The 17,244-nt window shown below is 46.8% G+C and overlaps 3 protein-coding genes across 4 annotated transcripts in view; 1 reads left to right on the top strand and 2 right to left on the bottom strand.

Moving 5' to 3' along the window:
- The window catches only part of RGP1 (RGP1 homolog, RAB6A GEF complex partner 1), a 12,785-nt gene extending 10,867 nt beyond the window's left edge, over positions 1–1,918 (bottom strand). For both annotated transcript variants that reach the window (XR_011921113.1, XM_072413637.1), the window contains exon 1: positions 1,765–1,918. Coding sequence is in view for 1 of the 2 variants with exons in the window: in XM_072413637.1 (XP_072269738.1) it covers positions 1,765–1,883 (119 nt within the window). In the remaining variant the exon portion in view is untranslated. The remainder of the gene's footprint in view (positions 1–1,764) is intronic.
- Positions 1,919–4,563: 2,645 nt separating this feature from the next.
- On the top strand, positions 4,564–11,651 carry GBA2 (glucosylceramidase beta 2). Its single transcript, XM_072414006.1, has 13 exons — positions 4,564–4,693; positions 5,739–5,854; positions 6,195–6,413; positions 6,560–6,799; positions 7,231–7,431; positions 7,617–7,915; positions 7,971–8,077; positions 8,520–8,627; positions 8,706–8,857; positions 8,931–9,037; positions 9,364–9,493; positions 9,658–9,849; positions 10,698–11,651. Exons 1-13 carry the CDS (start codon positions 4,579–4,581, stop codon positions 10,923–10,925), a joined length of 2,214 nt encoding a protein of 737 aa, XP_072270107.1. The 5' UTR covers positions 4,564–4,578; the 3' UTR covers positions 10,926–11,651.
- Positions 11,652–14,921: 3,270 nt separating this feature from the next.
- The window catches only part of CREB3 (cAMP responsive element binding protein 3), a 5,902-nt gene continuing 3,579 nt past the window's right edge, over positions 14,922–17,244 (bottom strand). The window contains exons 6-10 of the mRNA XM_072413636.1: positions 16,887–16,993; positions 16,592–16,660; positions 16,258–16,342; positions 16,066–16,150; positions 14,922–15,759 (exon numbers count right to left, since the gene is read on the bottom strand). Coding sequence (XP_072269737.1) covers positions 15,314–15,759; positions 16,066–16,150; positions 16,258–16,342; positions 16,592–16,660; positions 16,887–16,993 — 792 coding nt within the window. The 3' untranslated portion in view covers positions 14,922–15,313. The remainder of the gene's footprint in view (positions 15,760–16,065; positions 16,151–16,257; positions 16,343–16,591; positions 16,661–16,886; positions 16,994–17,244) is intronic.

Here is a 17,244-nt window from a genome sequence, read left to right as displayed (position 1 = left end):
ATCTATTCGCCGGTCATCAATAATCAGCTCATGGACAGCATCGCAGGTTGCCGGGTCAGTTGGGGTTGGGGGGCGAGCACTGCGGGGCTCATCTTCAACGGTGAAATGCCCAGTCTTGAAATGGTGAAATGCCCAGTCCCCACACATTTTTCTACTTCATCAGGAAGGGGGCAAAGCCAGGAACATCTCAGCACCCCATCGTATCCATGCTATGTTAAGTATGATGAAAATTCAGGAACATGTCACTGTTAACCTTATAAAAGGAAGTGATTGTATGAGGACCTACATGGCAGGATCTCCAGATAATAGACACTATGACAGTGTATACACCAGAGGAGAGAAATTCCTGCCCAGAGCAGATTGATGGCTTCTTGCCATGTATTGTGCTAGACGAATGGAGATTTCATACAGTACAATGATTGGTCAGGGCTGATACCTCCAGCATGTGCACAGCTTCACAAATACTGTGCTGTTACTTTAAGAGCCTTTATACACCAATCACGAACCTGCTACACAATGGTGTCACTATACAGGGTATGAGGGCTCACATGGTACATTCACCCACATGTTATCCCCTCCCCCCTCCACTGCCATCCCCCAGGAAAATGAAAGTCTCGGAGGTTAGGATGATTCTCCCAAGTGTTGCAGTGTTCTCCTCAGACCCTTTTGGCATGGCAGTTTTCAGTTACCATCCAGCAGATTTCGGGTGGTTACATAAGAGTTGGGTCACAATAAAAGGGCCTGCCACTCACCTACAATTTCTTCCCACCCAGCTCTCTCACATGATTTATAGTTCTTGTACAGTCGCTGGAAAATAAATTACATTGTGATAAATATCTGTACCAGATGACAGACCCTGGTTACGCCGTCTGTGCTAAGTGAACGCACTGCCTGGCAATGCTGACCCCTGTTTAGGGTTGCAATGTAATAACTTTCCCATCAGTGGGGCAGAGAGGAACATTTCACACAGCGCAGGGTTCTCATCCAGGAGTCTCCACCATCACATTGTATGAAATCTAACAATATTTACTAACAATGTGGGCAACCTAACGAGGGGTCCAAGCCCACAACCTCCCTATTCCATTTTACACCCAGAACCATAGATGCACGGGTGAGCCACATTCATCTGTAGAGCTGTCCCCACACAGCCGGTATCTTTCACCTGGTGAATCACACTTTGATTTCTATCACATAGCATAGACAGACTTTACCAGCACTGCATGCAAGGTATGCAGAATGATGGCTCCTCATCACAGATCATGAACACATCTACTTGTAATATTCAATTCGTCCACAAGGGGTCAGATATGAAGCAATCAAAGGGCCTGACACAGCTGTACACCTGCTGCTGTATATCTGCTCCTATTTATTCCCATACTGTCCCTGTGTCCCCATATACATAAAAGTTATAAATCTACCACTGACGGGTCCACTGTACCCATTAGGTGAATTCCAGGATTCAAGCTTTGCTCCACACATACACAGAGATGACCTTTGAGACACAGATGGGGTGTGAATTTATTAATCATTATACCACACCGCAAGGGAGCAGCAGGGGAATCCCCTCAAAGGTGACCTTTAGCAATCATACAGGGGGACCCCACCTGGACAGTCATTAGGGTAAGTGGTGACACCTGAAAGGAGAACACTGCGTGTAGCAGGTGTGGTGTATAATAAATATTTCTGGTGACCCTGCCCTCTGAATTCACATGGGGGCACCAATACTTACCTGACACCCCCCACCCCCCAGAAACAATGACCTACCTGCTGGCGGAGGTGGAAAGGGCAGACAATGGGTTGGTGAAGGTGACAATACACTCCAAGGCCTCACCAGCCAGGAACACCGGACCACGCAGCAACTTGGCCACCACTTCAATCATCATGAGGAGACAACACCTAAAACAAGGAGACCGGGAACATGGTGACAACAAAGGAAGTGCCGCAAATCCAACACACAACACAAATGTCACATTGAGGCACTATTAATGGAATTGTTCACTGATTCAAATATTTTGGGAAGAAGTAAAAAAATTTGTAAATGAAATCACGGATCAAGCGTTAGTGATAGATCCTATTTTGTGTGTATTTGGTTATTGGAAACAGGAACATTCACTTATTGAGGGTATAAAATATAAAGGTTGTATCACCAAATGTTTACTGGATGCTAGGAGAGTTATTCTTACGGAATGGATTCACCCAGGAGTACACACTTTGCAAGGGGGAATCACAATGTTAAGAACAGTTTTTGAAAAAATTGAAGCAGAAAGAGCGGAAGATGCATAAATCACTTGTTTTTTTTTTTTAAGTGTGGGATAAGTTTATAGAGAAAGTATCAAATGGTCAAGAAAGAAGATTATATGATAGGTTTAGATATTCAACCTGGGGTGTCACACATGGAAAGCCTTAAAATGAATATTTGATAATTAATCTTCTTTTGTCTGTTAAATTTATAATTTAGTAAACGTATTTGGGTTAGATCAACAATAAAACACTTAAAAGGAAAATGTAAAGAATGATGTAATATTCGTCTTTTAAAAAAAAAAAAAAAAAAAAAGTAAATGGTAATGTTAACTTTGGAATCTGGAAATTAAAAAATATTGTATGTGTTGTGTGTTTGCATTGTGTTTTCTAGGGATTGGGGACACTGAGAGAGATAATAGGGGGTCATTGAGGGATTGGGGACACAGATATAATAGGGGGTCACTGAAGGAAGGGAGACACTGGGAGAGATATTAGGGGGTCACCAAGTCAAGGGGCTCACTGAGAGAGGAGGGATAATAACTGACCTGGCTGTGATAGAGGGAGACACACAGAGCTGGGGACACTGACATAGGGACTAATGTAAGGAGATGTCCTGACCTGAAGGGAAACCACACAGCAGACACAGCCATTAGACAGGAAGCAGAGACATCAGGAGACAGCCCGGGGTGTAGGTAGCCAGTCTTGGGTGTGGAGAGTCGGGTGTAGGAAGGGGATATGGGTGGGTGCCATACAGGTAGACTGACATAAACCATTATAAAGAGACTGATCATCACCAATCATGTTCCTGGCAGGAGGAGTCCCAGGGGGGGCGCTGTACCAGGGACATGCTGTGTGATGGAGCCGAGTTTCGGGGACCCGGTACGGTCATAATGAGGTCCTCTCTGTCCGCTGTTTTTTTATTCTCCAGCATCTAACATCTCAGCCGGGTGACCTAAGGAAAGGAGCCCATGGACCATCTGTGCCAAAGAGTAAGCTGCTCCTCCTAATACCTCTGCATGGAGGGGACCAGGATTGGGGTACATGTCAGAGGTTATAGGGGACTAGGAACACAGAGGGGATCAGTGGGGGAGCGGCAGAGATTTTTGGGAGACCCCTAAGAGTGGTTTCCAGAAATGTATGGAAATAAAATTATTAGTGAAAATAGAGCGGCATTGTGATTGGTGCTGATTATTGATTACTATCTTATACCCCTAAATGTGTACAAAGTCTGGGGTGGCCGTCCTTGTGGTGGACGCCATTGGTTGGCCGCCCTTGGAGTGGATGGCAATGGTTGGCCGTCTTTGTGGCGGACGCCAGTGGTTGGCTGCCCTTGGAGCAGACGCAAGACATGGTGGGGGCAGACAAGGACTGGTCATAGAATAGAGATTCGGCAGACAAGGACTGGTCATGTACTGCAGAGTGAACAGAGTTATGGACGGAGAGAGTCCATGTCCTTTCCTATGACAAGCGGTGATGGTTGCACGGGACACGTATGTGAATAATTTGGGGTCTTGGCACATGGTGATTCCATGTGATATTTACGATTGAGGTTTCTGTTATCTGTGCAATGTACGGATGATCTGGATGTGCAGAATGCGGCTGTACAGAACCGGTCCAGCAGGTTGTTGAATGATGTATGCGGTATTTTTCAGCTGTAAAACTTTTCAGCCAGAGTGACTGAATGTGGTCAGACTGCTCCGTCCAGTATAGAATTCCTCAAACAATAGGTGACATTTGAGCTTTCTTCTTCACTACTTTATTTACTAAACACAGATTGTTGCTTGGACTCTCTGTGGTTGCTGTGGGGTTCTCCTGTAATATTGTTGTCCTGACACTGAAATATATGCTGACGCCTGGCACGTGACCTCTTTGGTTTATCTTTATTTTGCTGAATTTTGTAAGTAATCTCTTCCTGTTTTATGTGTGATAACTGTCTGCTTCTATTGCTGATCTCCTGACTGCATGTTATGATAAATGGGGTAGATATTGTAGATCAAGTGATAGATGGCTCAGCAGTATATTGCATGCCAACATGTGACAGGTAAGGTGGCATGATACACAGACACCCAATATATGCAAACATAGGACAGTGACATACACAGTGACAATGCTGGACAGCTCAGTTACATACCTACAGTGAGGTCCATAAATATTTGGACAGAGATAACTTTTTTTCTAATTTGAGTACTCTGTATACTGCCTGTATACTCCTCATAGTGTCTGAGTACTCTGTATACTGCCTGTATACTCCTCATAGTGTCTGAGTACTCTGTATTCTCCTTACTCCCTTCTATGCTCCTTGATCCTTCACTTATGCATAGCGCCCCCTCTGGTAACATGCTCTATTTTTATCCATACAGATACCTCATGTGGTGGTGCCGCAAAACCTATGTAGAGAAGAAAGCTCCATTCATAGACATGATCAATTCTACCCCGCTACGTCAGATATATGGTGAGCCACCTATAGGGGGTAGTCTTTCTGTTATTACATATGCGTAGAATAATTGCTGACCCCTCTCCTGCAACCTTATTACTTCTGGTCACCTATTACTGGTATTCACCCACTGTCACATCATTCACATGCCTATTCATCAAGCACTATCCATATTTGTTTCTCTGTGGCTGTGTGATGTGTTATATGTTTTGCTATCAGGTATGGGTGTGTGAGATTACTTGTTGTATTCTCCTCCTGGCGGGGATCGGTGTGTGAGATTACTTGTTGTATTCTCCTCCTGGCGGGGATCGCTGTGTGAGATTACTTGTTGTATTCTCCTCCTGGCGGGGATCGCTGTGTGAGATTACTTGTTGTATTCTCCTCCTGGCGGGGATCGAGGTGTGAGATTACTTGTTGTATTCTCCTCCTGGCGGGGATCGAGGTGTGAGATTACTTGTTGTATTCTTTGTATATTGAGAGATGGCAGCCATAGACTGAGAGTAACAAATACCCGGATGATGCCCCCTATGCCCGGGTTTGTGTACCGCCTCCTGTTTATTGCCTTTATGGTTTAAGGCTGAGGTATGAATCCTGATCATCCCTCTTCATTAGACGATAAGTTGGTGTTATGGCATTAAAGGGTCATTAGGTGGTCAGACGACCATTATGGGTGCCTTCTCATTGGTCCATTTATTGGGGGGGGGGCAGAGCGTAGCAGTTTTCATTTGAGCCCCTGATGTACTGAGGAGGGGCAAACAGTACTTTGTGTATTTCATCCTTCAGAAGTGCCCCAGGTCATAGATGCCCGGGCAGTGTGTCTACCCCCCGTACACTGCTCATCAGAGATCTCAGCCATTTACATGAAGATGAGTTCCTGACATGACAGCAATCACTGGGGGGTTTATATTTCAGGATGTTAGGGGGTGACGGTAAGATTCCTCAGGGGGAGTCACTGATAGGAATCCTTCCGCCTATTGGGTCATGTGACTGCCAATGGGATCCGGTCTGTGCAGTGTGTAGGTGAGCAGCGGGCACTGACCATTTATTGGCACTTTTCTTCCAGGTGCTCCTCTCGGTGGCATTGGAGGAGGAACCATCACCCGCAGCTGGTCAGGAGAGTTCTGCCGATGGCAACTGAATCCTGGCCTGTACCACTACAAGACGGTAACCGAAAACCAGGTGAGTCGCTCTCTGTAGAGATGCCACCATTGCAGCATACTGATAATAGCGGGGTCTCTGTAGAGATGCCACCATTGCAGCATACTGATAATAGGGGGGTCTCTGTAGAGATGCCACCATTGCAGCATACTGATAATAGGGGGGTCTCTGTAGAGATGCCACCATTGCAGCATACTGATAATAGGGGGTCTCTGTAGAGATGCCACCATTGCAGCATACTGATAATAGGGGGTCTCTGTAGAGATGCCGCCATTGCAGCATACTGATAATAGGGGTCTCTCTGTAGAGATGCCCGTCATTCAGCCACCACTATTTGTCACTTTGTTTCCTTTTCCCTAAGTTCACAGTGTGTGTCCGGCGCCGCGGTGAGACCGTCTACCAACAAGTCTTATCGTTGGATCGACCGCACACCCTGCAGGGCTGGAACTGGGGTTACTGCGGCAACCAAGCATTTTATCATGCATTGTACCCACGAGCGTGGACCGTCTACTATCTCCCGGGACAAAACATCACCCTGACATGCCGACAAATCTCTCCAATCATCCCGCATGATTATAAGGTCAGTGATGTTATTAATAGGATTTATATAGCGCCAACATATTATGTAGCGCTGTACTGATGTTCCTAATATTCCTATTGTCTCTCTCTTGTACAATGTTATATGGTTGTACTGTACCCCCTCCCCCACAGCTGTGCTCATTTCAGGACTCGTCTCTGCCATTGGCCATCTTTGTTTGGGATGTGGAGAATTGTAGTGATGAGGAGACTGAACTGACCATCATGTTCACCATGAGGAATGGAAGCGGCACCAAGACGGACCGTGCCGGGGGCCATTGGAATGAACCATTTCATCAGAGCAAAGAGGGGGAGAGCGTGTCTGGCGTGCTGCTACATCACTGCACTGCAGCCAATGCCTTCACACTGGGGATCGCCGTACGAGAGAAGGTAAGCGTCATCTCATTCTCTTTTATTTGTTAGGGAATCAGAATTGTGTTCAGTCACAGAGCATATTATTATTATTATTATTATTATTATTATTATTCAGGATTTATATTGCGCCAGAATATTATATAATCCATACCTACCTTTGGTTGTCCATTCATCACAATCCAATCCCCTAGATGCTGCATAACACGAGCTGGACACGGACAATGGTTGCACACAGCGTAGAGATTGATGAAAAGTAATTATGTATGAAGGAGAAACATAAAAGACATCATACCAGCCTGTATCAGCTTTTATATCATTTTATATTGTATAAAGTAGAAGTTTATGCAGAGCTCTGGGAGGGAGGTGAACCATGGAACCTGAATACAGCATACTATACTATGGTACACGCCACCACCATACACCTAATTGTGATATTTCTCCTGCAGCCCGGCATTCATGTGTCTCACTGTACAGAGTTTGACCCCAGTGGAATGGGACACGACATCTGGAAAGACTTGCTGGAAGATGGCCGCCTGAATTCCACCTCTAGTAAGTGTGCAAATACCAGTTACCTGACTACTCGTGGCGGTGTTCTCGTTATCATCCACCAATCAGGAAGCAGATCTCTGCAAAGCCCCAGTAAATTCTAATGATGTGCTGTAGCCGAACACCACCTGGGACATGAAGCAAAACACCTTACATTATCTGTCACTGCATGGTGTTTGTACATTTCATCTGGGTATTAAAATTCATCCTGGTGAATCCTGAGAACCCCCAGATCATGGGAGCCTATTAGGTCATTGCCCACTAATATATCATTACCCCTTATCAGGTCATTGCCCTTCATCAGATCATTGCCCCATATCAGATCATTGCCCCATATCAGATCATTGCCCCATATCAGATCATTGCCCCATATCAGATCATTGCCCCATATCAGATCATTGCCCCTCATCAGATCATTACCTCTTATCAGGTCATTGCCCCTTATCAGGTCATTGCCCCTTATCAGGTCATTGCCCCTCATCAGATCATTGCCCCTCATCAGATCATTGCCCCTCATCAGATCATTGCCCCTCATCAGATCATTGCCCCTCATCAGATCATTGCCCCTTATCAGGACACCACAGGGTGACGGATCTCTCTTTGCAGTCCTCGTTATGTAACCTTTGTCCCTTCTCCCGGCAGGTCAGGAGTACCGCATGTATAACACGTATGATGTGCACTTCTACGCATCGTTTGCACTCATCATGCTTTGGCCGCAGTTGGAGCTCAGTCTGCAGTATGATTTGGGTGAGTGGCACCTCCTGGTCTCATATATACACTGGGGGGAGCCAGTAGGCTGAATGGTATAATAATATGCACAGACACTGGATGGCGCTGTCATTGGATGTCGACTTGTGACTAAATTCCTTTATCCAATCCCCGATATCTGTGGGCACCATGAGAATAAAAGTTCCCGGCCCTCCAACCTACCTGATACACAAATCCCTCCACGGTTCTTGTCCCACTTACCTTTCTCCCCCAGCCGCTCTCTTCGCTCCTCCAATGACCCAGGGTCCTTTCCTCCTTCTGTGTCACTCTCTGTATCTGTCATTTGCAACCCCTATTTAATGAACAGCGCTGCGGAATTTGTCAGTGCTATATATTAATAATAATAATATTTAATAATAATAGAAGTGGTCCCTGGGAACCTCCCAATCACTCTGACATGGAATCATTGTCTTTCCCTTAGCTGCGGCGGTTCTCCAGCAGGATTTGGAGCAGAGACGATATTTAATGAGTGGGGTTTTTGCCCCTGTGAAGACAGGAAATGTGGTCCCACATGATGTGGGGGACCCAGGTGAGATGACCCCCTATTCACCCTGTCCTGTATATCTGCCCCTGGTCCCTCCATAATGATTGCTTCCCATATTCCTAGATGACGAGCCCTGGCAGAGACTCAATGCCTACATCATCCATGACACCGCCGACTGGAAGGACCTGAACCTTAAATTTGTGCTGCAAGTCTATCGCGACTATCACATGACCAAAAGCTCCACCTACCTCCAAGACATGTGGCCTGTCTGCCAGGTAAATATCACATGATGTAAGCTGTTGGAATTTCATTGGTTTAAAGCTTGACGGTGATTTTTGTCTGTCAAAGGCTGTCATGGATTCGGCTCTGAGATTCGATCAGGACGGTGATGGTCTGATTGAGAACTCCGGCTTTGCTGACCAGACGTACGATGGCTGGGTGATGACCGGACCGAGGTGAGGGGAATGCAGGAGAGCAGCACGCATGTTGTATGGCATTCAATCATTGTATGGATGTCCTGGCATCTGACGTGACGGGGGTGGGGCAGGGGCCAGTCTTTAAATCTCATGCGATCATTCCATAGAATTAATATTACATTTATAACAAGATCTGGTCAGAGGATGAAGAGAATGCTAGGTTTACTAATAGGGAAGCTGCTAATGGGCCTGGAGAAGATGGGGCAGGGGTAATGGGCCTCCATACATGGGACAGGACTGGGGTAATGATAGAATAGCGGTGAATGTAAGGGAGGTGATGATTTGTCAGATTGGCTGAACTTTTGATTTCCCTCCCCAGGTAAATATTATAATTATGACTGCGGGGATCAGAGTTATTATAACAGCGTTATGTCTGATCAGTGTGCCGGCCATTGGTTCCTCCGGGCCTGTGGACTTGGCGACGAACAGACTGAGGTGAGATTTCAATGGCATGTGGAGATTCACTGGGGTCATGTGACCATGAGTGGATTCACCTAACATCTTCTGGTCTGTGATGTCTCCGGGGTTCTCGGGGGGGGGGGGCGAGGTTTGTGATTTTCTCGGGGTAACTTCCTGTCTTTACCCCGCTGGTTCTCTAGGTTTTCCCCAGAGCCCATGTGGTCAGCGCCCTGAAAACAATCTACGAGTTAAACGTGAAGCGCTTTGCAGACGGACAGATGGGGGCGGTGAACGGAATGCGCCCAGATGGCAATGTGGATAATTCCAGCGTCCAATCAGATGAAGTCTGGATCGGGGTTGTCTATGGACTGGCAGCCACCATGATACATGAGGTATGAAAGCTTCATCTGTAGCCAATCAGCAATCCACATGGGCCAGGGATTTGTACAAAGCTTTCTTGTCAGGTGTAATGCCCAACAACACCACACGAGGCAGAATTGTACAACAGGGACACCTCTGGGAAGGAGGATGGACGGGGGACACCTCTGGTAGGGAATATTAATGAGAACAGATGTACTAGATTGATGGGGGAGGGAACACCTGTAGTAGGGAAGGACTGGAGATTGATGGGGGAGGGAACACCTGTAGTAGAGATGGGGGGGGCACCTGTAGTAGGGAAGGACTGAAGATTGATGGGGAAGGGGACACCTGTAGTAGGGAAGGACTGGAGATTGATGGGGGAGGGGACACCTTTAGTAGGGATGGGGGGCACCTGTAGTAGGGAATGACTGGGGATTGATGGGGGAGGGGATACCTGTAGTAGGGATGGGGGACACCTGTAGTAGGGAAGGACTGGGGGTTGATGGGGGAGGGGATACCTATAGTAGGGATGGGGGGACACCTATAGTAAGCATGGGGGGAGACACCTGTAGTAGGGAAGGACTGGAGATCGATGAGGGAGGGGACACCTGTAGTAGGGAAGGACTGAAGATTGATGGGGGAGGGGACACCCGTACTTGGGATGGAAGGACACCCATAGTTGGGGTAGGGGGGGGACACCCGTAGTAAGCATGGGGGGGAAACCCATAGTAGGGATGGGGGAGGACACCCATAGTAGGGATGGGGGGGACACCCGTAGTAGGGATGGAGGGGGGGACACCCGTAGTAGGGATGGAGGGGGGGACACCCGTAGTAGGGTAGATTGGGGCTGATGTGACCTTTTGCCCCGTTGTGTGTGCAGGGCCTCCTAGAGGAAGGATTGAAGACTGCAGAAGGATGTTACCGCACGGTGTGGGAGCGGCTAGGAATGTCTTTCCAGACACCTGAAGCATACTGTGAGAAGAATGTCTTCCGCTCCCTGGCATACATGCGTCCTCTCAGTATCTGGGCCATGCAGCTGGCATTGGATGAACAGGCTCGGGAGGGTCCTGCACTGACCAATGGGGAAGGAGTACAAGAAAGCCAATAACTGCCCCCACCCCCCTGTACACTGCAGATGAGCAGGACTGTGGGCTGTAAGATAATGGAGGCGGCCTTACGGGTCAGATCCAGTCCCACCACTTACCCCATACAGTAATCCTCTCACATCTACCTCTTATGTGAGATGTAGGAAGTCAGTGGCGGTAACATATTTCAGGCTCGGGATCTTCTTGTGAATCAATGCTGCTGTATTGTACGTCAATCACTGGATGACAAATGGCCATCAGTATTCCAGAAGTCTTGTCCTATGGGCGGCCATCTTGTATTCTCAGCATCCTCAGTGACTAGAATGTTTAGTGTGGAATTTACACCAGAGATGACCAAGGGACAAATTATCCGGACTAAATCCATGGCTGCCCTGTGCCATGTATTATATACCAGTCCAGGATTTATATGCCGGGATTTCTGTAATATAAAGCAGTATTTGTATTATATGCCGGATCTCTATATCAGCCAATCTTTATGTTCCATTCTTCAGTGGCTCGGTGTTATATATTGGCCATTGGGTGCGATGATCTATTATTCATTCTCTGTATTATATCATGTTGTTATAGTGTCGGCCATTGCGCTTGTATTATAGACCGGGATCCTTATGTCAGGTTTTCTGTATTATATCCTGGGATCTGTATATTATACAAAAGAACTCTGTATTATACACCAGTCATTGTACATGGGATCTCTGTGTATGGACTGTATTATATGCTGGGATCTCCATAATATTGTACACCGGGCCTTGTATTGAACACCAGGATCTCCATAATTTTCGCCGTATTATACTCCATATCTCCATATTATACCCCGGGATCTCCATATTATACGCCGGCCCTTGTATTGTACACTGAGATCTCTGTATTACACACCAGTCCTTGTATTGTACACCGAGTTCACCGTATTATACACGGGTCCTTGTATTGTACAGTGGGATCTCCATATTATACCCCGGGATCTCCATGTTGTACACCGGGCCTTGTATTGTTCACCGGGAGCTTTATATTATACAGCAGTTCTTGTACACATTGTAGTAGATTGTCTTGAATCTTCCTGTACAGTTTTATCTTTTCTATATTATTCTGTAGTGTTAGATTTGAGTTGTGTACAACCTTTATCTGAGGGTTCTGTTTTATTTTTGATGTATTTTATCCAGTGTTGCCTTCTGATTCTATGTAAAAGCTCCCGGTGCTGGGACTGTGCAGAGTATTATTAGGCCACAAAGGTTTCCAAGCCCCTGGAGGTCTGCATGTGCCTTCTCACCTTATAACCCCTTAGCCATTTCCTGTCCAACCTTTCAGGGTGCACCATAGACAACTCCAGGGGGAGATTTCATTCTATTTACTGTCAGGGAAGTTGATTGCTGCAAATAAATAACCTATCCAGAGATGGCTGTCACTGCATTCTTCTTCTGTGTGACTTTGTATGTGTGAGAGTCTCCCAGTTTATATAGTTTTTATATAGTTTTGTTATATAGTTTGTATGATGTCTCTCCCTTTCTTGTATGGTGTTCCTCCCTCTCCTGCGCAGGGTGTTTCGCATCTCCCCCTCTCCCGTATGGCGCCTCCCCCTCCCCCCTATGGCGTCTTTCAGTTTCTTGTATGGTGTTCCTCCCTCTCCTGCGCATGGTGTCTCATGCCTCCCCCTCTCCCGTATGGCGCCTCTCGCTTCTCTCCTTCGGCGCGGCTAGTAGAGATGATTCTACAAAATATTTACATTGCACCTACCAGTACTAGGAATAAAGCTGCAACGTTTTGGAAACTTACAAAATAAACTCTTCCAGGTCCTTTACAAACGTGGCATAAAAACGCATTAATGTGATCGGCTTACTGCGCTCCCCATTACCAACCAGCCAATCGTGGCATACATACCTGGGATCCATCACCTGGATGGGGACACTGAGGCCTCTTACCTTGGGGTGCTGCTATGCAGCCAGGAGGGGGAAACCTTATAGTCATGGCGCCGTTCTTCCTCCAGAAAAAGAAAAGCCACTACCCATCCAAAAGAGATTTCCCAGCCCTGCGATCCACTGCAACAACCGCACAGAATGGTTCCCAACCACAGCATGTGAGGTGCCACTAAAACATATCGATCAACCATAAGTCTGCAATGACCCAAAACACAGCACCACAAATAAGTATTGTCTGCTACTTGGTCTATTCTATGTGTCCTATAATAAATCCAAATCTGACGTCCGGTTCTGCCTAGGACATCAGGATCTTAAGTTAATTACGCGTATAGGTGCGATTAGCTATCTTATAGGGTTTTATATCTGAGATATGTTTATTTCCTTAGTGGTTGAACTTGATGGACTTTTTTCAACCTATCCTACTATGTAAGTTGATGGTATGCGGTTAGGATGTTGTTCATGAGTTCAGCATGGTTTTCAGCTCGCTGGTTGCCTGGAAAGTTTTGTGCATCTAGAACAAATGAATCCCAAGCAGGTTGAGTTTGTCCCCTAATGTGGCATCACGCATCAAATTGCGGATCTGGGGACCAACAAAAATGTCTGCTTCCAGTTTAGCATCTGTTATCTATTCCAAACTTGTCCATCAGATACTGAAATCTCATACCATCCATCTATTGCAGTGACAATATTTTTCAATAATCCAAGTTTAATATGAAGTGGTGGAAGGTAAACTTTCTGTGGATCATTGCGTGATTTATTCTTCACGTTGTACTGGCCAGCAGTGTGTTCAGGTCTGGGTGGCCGTTCTTTCACTTTGTAATGGTTGCTGTCATCACGACTGGTCCACAGGCACAGAAAGCACAAATATTCTGTATTGTAGGCCAAGGAGTGCCACCACCTTCATATCACCACAAACGTTCCACTTGTGTTCTGAATAATTATTCAATTTCAAACCTCCATGGATTTGTATTTCTTTCATTCCCTCGACATTGGTAAGAGGGACAGAAGGTTTTTTGTTATCTTTATGCAGCAATACAGCTTTCAGACTCACATTGCTCGAATCTCCTAACTCCATCATCAGACCATTCACGTCTGTACAGAAATGTCATTTTCCAGCTTGTAATAACCTGCAAACTTTGATGATCACGAAAGTGTCAAGTGGCCATTCCTTTTTTTAGCAAACCCCACTCCTTTATTCTGGAGGCGAACAGCTCCGACTTCAGACAAGTCCCTTACTAAATCTGATTGGCTTATACAATGTGGCTGACTCTCTTCAAATTGGGGTTCATACCATTCATTAGCATGGACATCACCCTCCTGTTCCTCATCTGTCACTGTCAGTGATAACAGATATAGGGGGGACTGGCCCTGGATTCAGATCAGATTCACAATCAGGAAAGACCATTTTTGACTTCTTTGAAAACCCGGCAATCTTACTCATACAGAAGTAGCAGTCCGGGCGATTGTCTAAGGGCTCACGCCGCTCCATAGGTACAGCAAAAGGCATTTTATTCCTCTTCCCATTCAGCCATTGTGTTAGGCCAACGTAACTCACCTGACAGCAGGTAAGAGGTGCCCAGCTTTTATCCTAATCTCCAATTTCACATCCAAAGTATTACTTGTAAGCAAATCTCACCCTCTTGGTTAGGTTCTTGCATTGATCACACAGGGTATATCTGCCACAAATGTAGGAAAAATTGTCCGGTTTAATAATTTTAGCTCAAAACAGACTTACTATGGCCTAGCTGTACTATCCAATAAGATGGCTTCACACTAGACACAAGTCCTTGGTCCATCACCCCTTATATACATTATATTTCTGACGTCAGCTCCCTGACTTGCTCAGACAGCCGCTGCTGGAACATGCATGCCACCAGGGGGCGTAATTCAGCTGAGGCGGCAGCAGGCATAGTGGTAGCTGCAACTGTTATAATGTTCCCATGTAAAAATACATTACCCAATTACCGACTACTAACCTAAAATCTGTACGTGATAGGCAATTCTGAATTCAGATTAGGAATCCGCACACTCCATATCATGTAAATCACATGTGTTATTGTTGTGCAGTGATCAGCCATGAATCTGAACTCACAGCAACAAAGCCATCGCCATATTTACTTCTGAAAATAAATACAATCCAAACTCACATATACATCACACCAAAAAACAAAATGTGTACACAAAAATAAATCTCTCCCTACAACGTCCTCTTCTTGTATTTTATCCACACTGAATGGATTCTGGAATTTCTGCTCCCTGTAACCCCCAACCTTGGCTGAGGTGGGGGGTATACAGACAGAATTACATGGGGTTGCTGCCTCAGCAATGGCCAATAATCAATTGTGTAGCTCAGGAATGACGAGAAAGTTCTGATAAAATGTATTTAGACCCAACATTCATGCATTATATACAAATCTCAGTGCAGCTCATACAAAGTGCCTCTATCATCCCCACCCCCCCCAGTCTGTACAACGCAGCCATTACATCTCATCCGAGTGGTGCGGAGTAATAATAATACTCCGAGTCTTCTCCATCCAGTTGGACTTGTCTGGCAGGACAGGGAGAAGTTGTGGAGGAGCCGATAATTGGCCCGCTCGCGGCTCCGTCTGTCCTTCTGCAGGTTGTGCTGGGAGGTCGGAGGAGGAATTGCTGGTAATGGAAGGTTTGGATTCTGCAGTACCAACGTCTTGGACCTGTGGGGTGTCATTCTGTGCCCCCTGCAGGGAAGGGTCCAGGTGCAGCTCCTGATGGGAGAGGTCCAGCAGGGAGTCATCCCGGGTTCGCCCTGCAGAGTTTTTCTCCAGAACAACTTCGTCCACAGCTTCATCCTGACTGAGGGTGCTGAGAACGGGAAGATCGGAGGGAAGATCGGAGGGAAGATCGGAGGGAAGATCGGAGGGAAGATTGCGCAGCTGGCGAGAAACAACTGGAAAATAAAATCCATTGTTAATAAATCAAACAGAACCATTGTGTCCCCATCCTACAGACATGCAAGGGTCAGACCGAAGTGTATGGGAGCCTCACCGCCCAGAGCCTGGATGACCACTGGAACACGGGCCCTAGGGGATGTCCCCCCCCCCCCCCATCCTGACTGCCAAAAGTCATCACTCTACAAACCCCCCCTTCCCCCTATACACGAGAACCCAGGCCTGACCACGCCATCCTCCCCCCATGGTACAAGGACGCATCCTGACCTACAGGACGGTTTGGCAACACATAGCAGCTCACTCACCTCCGCGACTGCCCTGGGGTCCAATGTTCGTTCCAAATGGATACAAACTGGGGAAGAGGATAAGGCAGAAGGAGAGAGCCAACACCTGTGGAGAGAATTACCATCAGACAATGATTGGGGGTTGGCATGGAGACCGACAACCCATGGTACACAATCGGCACAAACACAACCACTATGCCGGTGACACCTTACCATCACACAGGTGCTGGTTGCTGTGGTTTTGGTCCCCATCTGACTCACAAGTGCCTGCAGGTTTCTCAGCTGCTGCAATAAGGACCTGAAAACATTACAGCAACACTTTTACTATCATGTGATCAGAAACAGCCAATACAGAAACAACCGGTAGCTTGAGGAAGTCATGTGACCCACCAGAGACAACGTCGTAATTGCTGCCACTGAATGCAGTATACCATGTGATCATTCAGAGCCAATAAGATCAATCATGCCAATACACAGGATTGGATCACCCCCATCTCACACACGTATACATATGAACAGAACATACGTGTAATATGATCGAACTCACATGTTCTGTTTCTGCAGCTGTTGCACCTTCTTCTGAAGAACCTCGTTGTGGGCAGTGCACTGCATCACCCTGCAGAGGGGAGAGTAAAGGGTTAATGTAAACAATGCCCCCTAAGAGTGTGCAGTATAGGAATGTTTTGTCCCCCTATAAGGGGGAGCAGAATGGAAGCAGTGTATATAGCGCCCCCTGTATCTGAAATACAGATGGTACGATGTACCCCAGAGGGTATACAGGGTCTACAGTCAGCAAAGGTTGTAGGCTGTACACAGACAGGATGAGAGAGCAGAGCGCTCACCTGTTCTCCAGTCCATCCACATATTCCTTCTTCTTCTTGCGGCTCTCCTGCGCTGAGCGTTTGTTTCGAATTTTCCTGCGAACTCGTTTCAGAGCTCGCTCCTCTGTCTGCAAACACAACAAACGCTTTAATTTCCTGCGATCTGCAGCACACGAAGAAATGAGATCGGCCCACTACAGGGTGGCAGCACAAAGGTGAAGGGTAAAGGAGAACACCGGAGATCTAAGATGCTGGCACTTACCGCAGGAAGGAAGTCGGGTTCTGTGCCGGGGCTGAGGGACAATGGAGGGGCCCCGTGCCGGGGCTGAGGGACAATGGAGGGGCCCCGTGCCGGGGCTGAGGGACAATGGAGGGGCCC

This window comes from Pyxicephalus adspersus, chromosome 6, assembly GCF_032062135.1.
Source record: "Pyxicephalus adspersus chromosome 6, UCB_Pads_2.0, whole genome shotgun sequence".
Lineage (NCBI taxonomy): Eukaryota > Metazoa > Chordata > Amphibia > Anura > Pyxicephalidae > Pyxicephalus > Pyxicephalus adspersus.
The sequence above is the reverse complement of the archived record's forward strand: the minus strand, read 5'-3'. Positions and strand labels throughout refer to the sequence as shown.

Excerpts from the sequence above, each read along its gene's own strand:
- GBA2 (XM_072414006.1), top strand. The coding sequence starts at position 4,579 with ATGCTCTATTTTTATCCATACAGATACCTCATGTGGTGGTGCCGCAAA. Across the intron at positions 6,800-7,230 it reads GGATCGCCGTACGAGAGAAG|CCCGGCATTCATGTGTCTCA; the intron begins GTAAGCGTCATC and ends TTTCTCCTGCAG. Across the intron at positions 8,078-8,519 it reads CAGTCTGCAGTATGATTTGG|CTGCGGCGGTTCTCCAGCAG; the intron begins GTGAGTGGCACC and ends TCTTTCCCTTAG.